The sequence below is a fragment of the Bidens hawaiensis genome, unplaced genomic scaffold, assembly GCF_021521415.1.
Source record: "Bidens hawaiensis isolate Kalapana, Puna unplaced genomic scaffold, B.hawaiensis_p1.1 tig00028552_1, whole genome shotgun sequence".
Classification (NCBI taxonomy): Eukaryota; Viridiplantae; Streptophyta; class Magnoliopsida; order Asterales; family Asteraceae; genus Bidens; species Bidens hawaiensis.
Window position 1 is genome coordinate 135,101 of NW_027494679.1, and position 9,608 is coordinate 144,708.

The 9,608-nt window shown below is 34.5% G+C and overlaps 2 protein-coding genes across 2 annotated transcripts; one reads left to right on the top strand and one right to left on the bottom strand.

Moving 5' to 3' along the window:
- Positions 1–2,934: 2,934 nt before the first annotated feature.
- On the top strand, positions 2,935–5,367 carry LOC143577397 (uncharacterized). Its single transcript, XM_077061239.1, has 5 exons — positions 2,935–3,182; positions 3,923–4,061; positions 4,217–4,248; positions 4,332–4,418; positions 5,076–5,367. The coding sequence occupies exons 1-5, from the start codon at positions 2,949–2,951 to the stop codon at positions 5,205–5,207; spliced, it is 624 nt and encodes a 207-aa protein (XP_076917354.1). The 5' UTR covers positions 2,935–2,948; the 3' UTR covers positions 5,208–5,367.
- A 262-nt stretch (positions 5,368–5,629) lies between these two features.
- Positions 5,630–8,830, bottom strand: LOC143577398 (BTB/POZ domain-containing protein At4g08455-like). The gene is made up of 2 exons (XM_077061240.1): positions 8,475–8,830; positions 5,630–6,279 (listed from the first exon to the last, which is right to left on the bottom strand). Exons 1-2 carry the CDS (start codon positions 8,760–8,762, stop codon positions 5,755–5,757), a joined length of 813 nt encoding a protein of 270 aa, XP_076917355.1. The 5' UTR covers positions 8,763–8,830; the 3' UTR covers positions 5,630–5,754.
- Positions 8,831–9,608: the final 778 nt, after the last annotated feature.

Sequence of the window (9,608 nt, forward strand, 5' to 3'; positions counted from 1 at the left end):
TAGAAGTGATAATATAAATATACAATACACAGTTTATGTTCTTCCCCAATTCAAACCCTATAACTCAAAACCATTTAATTGATTGTTATTGATTCAAATTAGGTTAGGGTTATTGATAATCGGTTAAACACGAACCATATGCATAATCAGGTTACCTTGGATATCAACGAATTGAGGGAGAACGACGAACAGGAGTGTGCGGCCTTTTTTTTGATCTTAAACGGGTATTGGACGGCCTTGTAAACTGTAATTGTCTTAGGGGTTTGTGTCGCAATGTAGAGAGGGTGGTGTGGGCGAGTTTAATTGTAAAATGGTCGAGTATTTATAGTGTTTTAAGGATTTGTTAGCCGCAGTTCGTTTTTTTGGTAAATTGGTTGTCAATAGTTAATCGTTTATCATGATTAAAGTGTCGGTATGACGCGTTTAAGGTAAAGAGTTGATTTGGCGTGATCAATTTCTTTTATTATTCCCGAAAATTGAGGTCCAAGCAATTAGGGGGTGGGTCTTTGGTGTCGGCAATGAGAGGAAGAAGAAGGAAAGAAAAAAATTGAATAACATTTGCTAAAAGGTCCTCGATCTATGGCTTGTGGTTCAAAAATGAATTAAAGTTAGTTAAGGGATAGTATTGTACATGAATTATAGTCGTAATCAATTAAAATAAATAAATAAATAAAGATGTTGAACACCAATGAACTTTATTGATAAAATACCCAAACCCGAACCCAGGTCGGGTAATGGTTACAAAACCGAAAGGGAAACGGAAAACCCGAAATGTTACAATATGTTTATTTAATAAATGACATATGTTATACTTTTATTTTTCTAACCAACATAAATTTCTTCCTCGTTAACTTCCACTACCATTATTTAAAACATTTTATACTACCACAATCTTTAAATTTTACCTGAAAGCATATTTTTCTGAAACTTAATTTTTTCCCCTCACTTAGTTCTTGAAGTGCTTCTTGGTTGATTCATGTCCTCGGATCCCCCTTCCTGACTTTCTGTCGTATCTGCTTCAAACACATTCCATCAAAGCCATATTCCATATTACTAGACTATAAAATATGTTATAATTTAAAGCATTATTCAATCTATATAATACCTGATTCAGACTTGTTTTCCAGCTGCTTATGTCTCTGCACTTTCCATTTTTTTGGTTTAATATCATCTTGATAATCACTACCTTCAGAATTTGTTCATACAAATAAAAATTAAAATTTTTCTCTCTCTATATAATAGATTTAAATTCTTTATAATTTAGTATATCTATAATGATGCCAATGTTTTACATACCTGACTATTTATGAATTCTGATTTTTCCTTTTTTCCTTTCATTTTCTTGTTAAAAGTCTTTTACTTTCCAACATAGCATCTAGCAAATCTTCTTCACTTTCATCTAAATCTGTATTTAATAATAATCAAACCAATATCTTATTCAACATTACTATACTACAACATAATTTTAATCTTATAGCAGTAGACAGTTTAAATTCATACTACCTGCTTCAATATTTTTAAGCTTTGATTTCTTTCAACTTTTTTTTCCTGTCGGTTGATCCAATAAAAATCATATTTTGAATTGTGTTTCTAAACCCCATTTTCAAAAAGCCTACATTATTAAACAAAACAATGATTAACTATGAATTATCAAAACTATAAATTCCAAAAAAGATACTTTCATTTTTGTACCCTTAAAGTTTGGCATACATTTTTTATCCACATCAGCAGTGCCACTTCCTTTCTTTTTTGAGCTTTTCACATAAATTGGATTATTTAATGTGTTTTTAATTTCCTTTTTTTGTTTTCTTCGAAATGCTTCTACTTTTTCGGTCGATTACAAAGTACTTCTTTTTTAATGTGATTTCCTTCATTTTCTACAACTTAGCAAAACAATATTAACGATTATACATAAAAATCAAGAACTTATTTTTTTTAATTAATTCATTCAACACAGTTTATAACAAAAAAAAAAGAGCAAATAAATCCCCAAAAAACAACTGCCTTAGGCTTTTCTAAATATGTTCATTTTTAACGTACAACATATCTTGTTGTTTTTCTGTTTTAAGCATTTTTTTTAACTTTTTTAAGATCCTAATCATGTAACTTTTTTAAGATTCTAATCGACTTTTTTAAAACACAATATATTGTTTTCTTATAATTTTTGAAGACACCTAAATTGTTATTTACCAGACAAATCTATGTGCCCGTTAATCTTCGATTTAGTTAAAAGCCTTCCATTAAAAACTAGCTTTTCTTAAACTTTAAAAAATCCTAAATATTTTTAAACCTAAACTTTAAAATTTTATAACTTTATTTCAATCGATGTCTATTACTGTATTTCTTAGTTTAAGATTTTAGTACTTAAACCTCACAATATATCGTTTCTAATATCGAATCTGTGGTTAACCTTCCATTAAGCTAATCAACCTTTCAAAATCAACTAGGTTTTCTTAATCTTAAAAATAACCCAAATTTTTTAAAACCTAAAAATGAAATCGTTTATTAAATCAACTGCCTGTAAACCCAGAAATAGATTATATAGGAAGCAAACATACCGATTATGTAGATGACGGCTATCGGATGGCCGGATAGTTAAGTTGTTGAACGTATATTGGGGTCTCTCTCTCTAGAACTTGAAGAAGATGAACAGACGCTCTGCTATGGTTGTGAGATTTGTTTCAAAATTTGAACGGTTAATTATCTGATTAGACATAAAGCAAATGTATATAAAATGTCTGTTTTACCCTTTTGTACTTCTATATTGTATTTTTTATTAAAAATCTTGTAGTATTGTGATGGATTAATTTCAACCATCTATTAAAAAAAATCGAAGGTTTAGATAGAGTTTTCGAGTTTTTACAACAGGTTTTTATTTATATTTGGGCCAACCAACAAACCCTCAAAAGAAAAGAAAACTAGTATAACAAAAGTAGTTGCAGTAGTTGATGATGAAACTGGCTTGGAAGAACAAGAACAAGAACAAGAACAATAAGCGTCCAATCGCCACCATCTCTCACCTCCCATTCGATCAAGAAGATGATGAAGAACACACCACCGCCACCGCAAGCATCGCCGATGAAGGACGAGCTGGAGAATCTGGTACCAACAATAAGTCTACAGCCGCTGAGACGATTCAACTTGCCAAATCTTTTGAAGAACAGGGGAACAAGCTTGCAGAGGTAACTAATTAATATTTCACCTTTTTGGTGATTTCTGCTGTTAATTGAGTTATTGTTGGTTCCAATTTTAAACTAATTTTTGGTCAATTTGATCTTGATTTCATGGGATTGGAGTTTTTAAGCATACCCTAATGTTGTTCTTTTCAATTATTGTTTCAAAATTTAAATTTTTTTGTATTTAAGGATTTGAGACATTTAAATTAAAAGTAGTTAATGCCTATTCTGTAAATGAACCGAACGTTTGTTTGGTGGAAAGTTTGTTTGTGTCCGTCTATTTAATAAATGAAAAAAGATGAAACATGTCTCCTTCAATCATTATGTTTGTGAATGTTTGTTTATGTTCGTTTGCATTCCTTTACGCTTGTTTAAGTTGGTTTGTTAATATATTTATTTTAAATTTTTTAAGCCCGTTACAGTTTAGTTCAGTTTTAACAACTTTTTAGACCCAACGCATTGTTTTACACATTTCCTTTTATTTGGTTTTAGCTCGGTGATGTTCGTTTATCTGTTTTCAGTTGCGTCCGCACGTTTACGTTCGTGAACCTAACGAATGCACACGAACGTGATCATTTTCTTAACGAACGGTCACGAACAAGAAAAGCCCTTTCGTTTAGTTGTTCATTTTGAATTGATTGTTTGGTTAAACTTGAACAAGCGAACACGAACATTATCTGTTCGCATTCGTTCGGTTCGTTTATGTTTATATCTTTGGGTATTCAGTTTCTTTTTATTTCTATTAGGCGGGAAAATACCGTGAAGCACTTGGAAAGTGGGAAGCTGCTATTTCTTTAGTTCCCGAGAGAGCAACTTTACACGAACAAAAAGCTCAAGTTTTACTTGAAATTGGGGAAACGTGGAAGTCCCTCACCGCAGCAACTCGTGGGTATCTATTATTAATTTTTTTTTACTTTGATTCAAATAACAAATACTTTTTATTATTATTTATAAAAAGATTGGAACTAAATATGAAATTCTAGAAGAGAAGGCAAAACTGTAAAGGACAAAAATGACCCGCAAATGTTGTTATCATGTAGGTGCAACTCAGTTGGAGCCTTCATGGGCTGAGGTTTGTAGTTTTTTTTATTATAAAAAAAGTAAAACTAGAAATCAATTCAGAAAATAATGATGTGATTGGAAACATTGGTGCAGGCATGGGTTACACTTGGTAGGGCTCAACTTAACTTTGGGGAGCCTGATAGTGCCATAGAGAGCTTTGACACAGCATTAGCTATCATGGTACTTCTTCAATAGTCCAATCAATATTATTGACCAGAAAGAATATATTTTTAAAACTGCATCGGTCTGATGATATTTTGCACTTTTAGAAGTACACTGATAATAAGGAGGTACTAACTTGTGCGTACGTGTTTGTACGTTAATTACGAAAATGGTAACATAAAATTTTTTCATCAAGACGGTCTAGAAGTGGTTCTCATTAAACCCAGTAATGTAGTATGGGTTTTTTTTTTGTTAGGGGACAAGAAATGGGCTGATCAAAACGGGCTAATTTTCTCGGCTACATATGCTTAGAAAATGCCAATCTCGGCCTGTTTTTGGTTGTTTTCATGAAAAATGTAATTGAAAACAAGAAAATTTAAGCTACTTGATACTTTCACCCTAATATGAGAAAATTCCATTTTTTTTAATAATTATTTTCAATTGTTAAAATTGAGTAAATTACACGGACGGTCCGGTGCACTGATTTGGGCCAAAATATAGATTTAGTCCTCAAGCTGTAAATTTTACAGATATTGTCCTCAACTACCTTGTTTGGGTCAAATTTATTTGGTTTAGTTGTTACATATATGTTTGTGATGGATTTTACAGATATTTACAATAAATAACTAGTGTCAGGAAATATGATAAGATAATTTGAAATAACATGTTTTGCAGGCTGATTGTGTAGAGGCAAAAGAGGACAGGCAGACCGCACTACATCTTGTTAAGAAGCGAAAACAGCTTCATACCTCAGGCCTCAGCGTCTCTGAAAACCGCTATGTTGTTGGAGATAAAAACAAAGCGTAATTGAAGAAAGCTTTCACTAACACATCTTTCATTCATCTAATATGTTGTCATCATAGCTTCTTGCTTTTATCTTTTCTCATGTATAAATCAAACGTGCTGCTTACAAATCAATGTCTCTTAGTTATGTTATAAGTGAAGACGCTATATATATCTTCAAAAACTGTTATAATGTCTTGTTAAGTTGGCAGCGATTACCAAGTGCTTCTCTTGTGAGATTGGTTATCTTCTACAATCGGTATAGCTTTCATGTTTTTTGGCGCAAAAATCAAAATCCGTCAAATATAACAAAAAAAAATGTACTTTCTATATGGAAATTAGATCAATTTAATTGTAACATTCATCCTTTACTTCCATTACAAAAACACAAAAAAAAGATATTGTGGTATTCAATAAAGAAAATAAAATACTAGTGAAAGTCAGATATTAATTTAAAAAACCCCTAAATCAACACTAACCCTCTTAAAAAAAACACATCACAAAATAAAAACAAAACATCCACAAAACTAAACCTAAAACAACAAAAAAAACAACCCGAACCGCACCTACGCTATAAATTAAAAGGAATACGAGGACCAGTAGCACCAGCAATATTAACCTTATCATCATGGCTACTAGTAGTAATGGTGGCAGCAGCAGCGGTATTAACCTGTTTTGACAAATAAGCTTCATAAATCTCCACAATAAGCCGAGGATCTTTCTCAACAAGCTCCAAATACTCTTCCCGCTTGCTTAACTTATCCATATTATCCAAAATTAGCGATAATGCAGCATCAAGTAAGTTACTCGCATTATGTTGATGAGCAAACGAGTAGCTTATCAGTGAAGTTTCCCATATGAGCTTTGAAATCAAGAATTTCTCACAATATGTTTTTAGATGCTTCACTTCGTATTTATCGGCCAAAATCAAAAGATTGCATGCCATGTCATCATCAAGATATGCTTCGGCTGTGTAGAGATAGTTGACAAACGCGCGTAGGGCATCGTATGATACATCACTTAGTTTGATTGTGCCACTTAGGCTTTCTTCCATTTCGGTTTCTAGCATGGCTCTGAACACTGGTGATCGGCTCGCCTGTTCATTAAAACAAATATAAATGGGGATTAATTTGTGAGCAGGTCGCTTTTTGTAATCATTTTTAATTATTGAATATTTGCATGTTCTAAAAATCCAAAGAAGTTATATGCAGGGAAATCTGGCCCGGTTTCAAAAGAATTAACAAATCCAACTATCAACAAACGATAATTGATCATTTCAATTCTTCCACTTTCGTTAGGTTTTGATGTAAATGGGTGTTGTGACATAAATGAGATTAAATGGGCAAGATAAGAGCCTAAACAGTGAAAAGTCAAAGATGGTCAACATTTGGCGTAAGCCAACAAATTGGGGATATTCTAAGCATTTGTGCCTTAGTTTAACTATAGAGAAGATTGGTTCAATACACATGTAGTGTAGAGCTTGGATTCTAAGTGGTATGAGTTTGTTTTCAAAGTATACTGTACATAGTACATGTGGCAATTGTAACCCATTTATATGACTACCTGAAGAGGTAGGTCCCAGCAGAGCCCAGTTGGACCCGCAAGACTCACCTTGAAGAGGGACGTCTGTGCGAAGACCAACTGGTTCCGCAGGACCCACCATGCTCAGAGAGATGAAGACCTTACGCGCAGTACGCCAGCTGTTCCCGCAGGAAAAGCCTCCCAATGGTAAAGTACCCCGCCTGTTCCCGCAGCTGCGGATATAAGCCATCAGGGAAGGCTACCCGCACTAATAGTAAGGCTACACGCACAAGGCACTAACTCTCAATAATTCAGTAATGTCACCTGAAGAAGGAATGAGCAAGGCGGGAATACTCCCGCCCAAATGAGCCAGTCCGTACGCTTCTGGAAGATCTTTTGTACTATACCTGCCAAGGTATGGACAAAATAGACAAGATCTGAAGCAGCCCATGAACCAATCACAGGGTGACAGCTCACCGACAACAGTACGAGGAGGAGCACGCTCTGGTACAAAATGTCACTATCAGCCGCTGCCTACCCACCAACCCTCATCGTGGCACGTACATAGCCTGTAGTTGGTGGAAAAGGAATAGTACACAGCCGGCCATGTCACTATCAGCCGCTGCCTACCCACCAACTACCAACATGGCACGTACGTAGCCCACAGTTGGTGGAAAAGGAATATTATACAGCTGGCTGTACCTGCTTGGAAACCTACCTTCGGCTATAAATACTCCAACACCTTGGAACGGTATCATCATCTTATATGATCACATCTTATCACATATCATCTGATATTATCTTATCTAGCTATTTCTCTTAATATACACTTATATTCAGAGCAATCTAGTCTGATTCTCACGCCGGAGGGTGGTCACAAGGAGGTACCCCCCCCTTCTCAGTGACGAGCTCACGGTGTCTGTTTTGCAGGTCATCAGAAGAATAACCATATTTGCCGGACCTAACCCTCGTGGGAAACATCTACTTAACCCTAAGATTATCCTTAATCTGCCGGGGTCACTTAGTGTTTCTTCACTACCGATGAATTTGGGATATATTATATTGATAACGGGTGTCAAACAAATGAAATTTACTATCAAGGAAGCAGGCCAAATAAAGAACTTATTCTATTTAACAACAACAAACTATAATTTCATCAGTATAAACTTTGTAATACATAATCATCTATAAAAAATGGACCAAATGAGTCTCAACCTATTTTGACCCAAACAGCTCACAACACATCATTCCTGATGGTTGAAACTTAAAACACATTCAATTAACCCAAAGAAAACCGCCTGGTGTAATTATCATTTGACAGATATTCAATGGACTAAAAAATGCAACAAAACACATAATTCAAGGTTAAACCCAGTGTTGTACAAATCGCTAGGTGCTAGTCGGGCGGTGGGGTACTGACTAAGGGATTAATCGAATTGGATCTTTATGTCTAAATTCTTCAAGTTATATATACATACATTGAATCCTCGTTTGATCATCTTTTGTTAGCGGATTAAAACGGAAGGACCAGTTTTTACTTTTAGACGACTTTTGACCACCTACTGATTTGTGGGTCCGATTACATGAAATTGAAATCGCATCAGTAGTGTATTACAACACTGATTAAACCTAATACAAATACCCAAGATTTCAGTGCTAATCCTCAAGAATTGAAATAATAATGTTGTTACTAGAAATTAATATTCACCCAACAAACCCTCTATGCAGTCTAATCATATTATTAACAGTTTCAACTAAACAGGTACTTACAAGCACGGCTTTATTAGCCGGAACAGGAGCCGAATTGGCCACCGGGTTGCCGGAATCTGCATCTACGGCGACCAAAACGACGTCGGTGAAGCAGGGAGTGGTAGATCGGTTGTAGTCATGAGGACGTGGGTCAAGTGGGGCCCAGAATCGGAGGAAATTGACTTTAGCTTTGAGTTCTTCGATCTCACGCTTGAGTTCTTCTTCAGTCTCACTGGCCTCCTCGTAACACTCTCTGCACGTTCCGGCGTCTTTGGCGTCGTAGGTTTCCTTGCAAGACACGCATTTCATTGTCTCCGATTGATGATGTTGAGAGATAGTCGGCGATTAAGTACGGCTGCCGGTGGTAGTGGTGGTGACGTGGTATTTGGCTTTCGGAAATCGGATATGTCGACGTAATGGTTGAGACTTTTTACGGCTTTACCCCTCTATTATTGAATCACTATTTGTTTTATTTATGTTATGTGATTGGCCAGTTCTTTTAAACTCACGCTTTGCAATTGGATATAGCGTGAATTCAATCTCGGTTTGATAACCCACTGAGATTGGGTTGTAATAGAGGTCGCAAATGAGTTGAGTTGGGTCGAACATGCCATGAGTTGAAGCGTGTTTAGGTTAGAACGGATCAATGAAAAAAAGGGTTGTTCTAGTTAGGTTCAGAACGGGTTTAGGTTTTTTTTTTTTTTTTTTGTAGAACGAGAATAACGGAGGAAACGTTTTTGGTTTTTTTTAGATTTTTTTGTTTTTTATTTATATTTTTAGTTATATTTTTTTATTTTATTATATTTTTAATATTTATTCTAAGGGGTATTTTATTAAAATCAAAATCCCCTAAACAATATTAAAAAATAATAATAATAAAAAAATTATAACTTAAAATATAAATCAAAAACTAAAAAAGTACCAAAACTAAAAATGTTTCTTCTGGTGACCTTGTTCCATAAAAAAACAAAACAAAAAACAAAAAAAAAACACAGAGAAATCGATTAAAAAGGGAGTTAATGGAGATACTCGTTTAGCAAAAGAGTATCTAATAGTATATTAGTCAAAATGATGCAAGCCAACAAAAGAAGTTAACCTTAATTGGAACAATGTTGTTACAAGTGAATATCTCAATCGAAACGGGAGAATCAAAAC

Excerpts from the sequence above, each read along its gene's own strand:
- LOC143577397 (XM_077061239.1), top strand. The coding sequence starts at position 2,949 with ATGATGAAACTGGCTTGGAAGAACAAGAACAAGAACAAGAACAATAAG. Across the intron at positions 3,183-3,922 it reads AGGGGAACAAGCTTGCAGAG|GCGGGAAAATACCGTGAAGC; the intron begins GTAACTAATTAA and ends TATTTCTATTAG. Across the intron at positions 4,249-4,331 it reads TGGAGCCTTCATGGGCTGAG|GCATGGGTTACACTTGGTAG; the intron begins GTTTGTAGTTTT and ends ACATTGGTGCAG.
- LOC143577398 (XM_077061240.1), bottom strand. The coding sequence starts at position 8,762 with ATGAAATGCGTGTCTTGCAAGGAAACCTACGACGCCAAAGACGCCGGA. Across the intron at positions 6,280-8,474 it reads CGGCTAATAAAGCCGTGCTT|GCGAGCCGATCACCAGTGTT; the intron begins GTAAGTACCTGT and ends TTTAATGAACAG.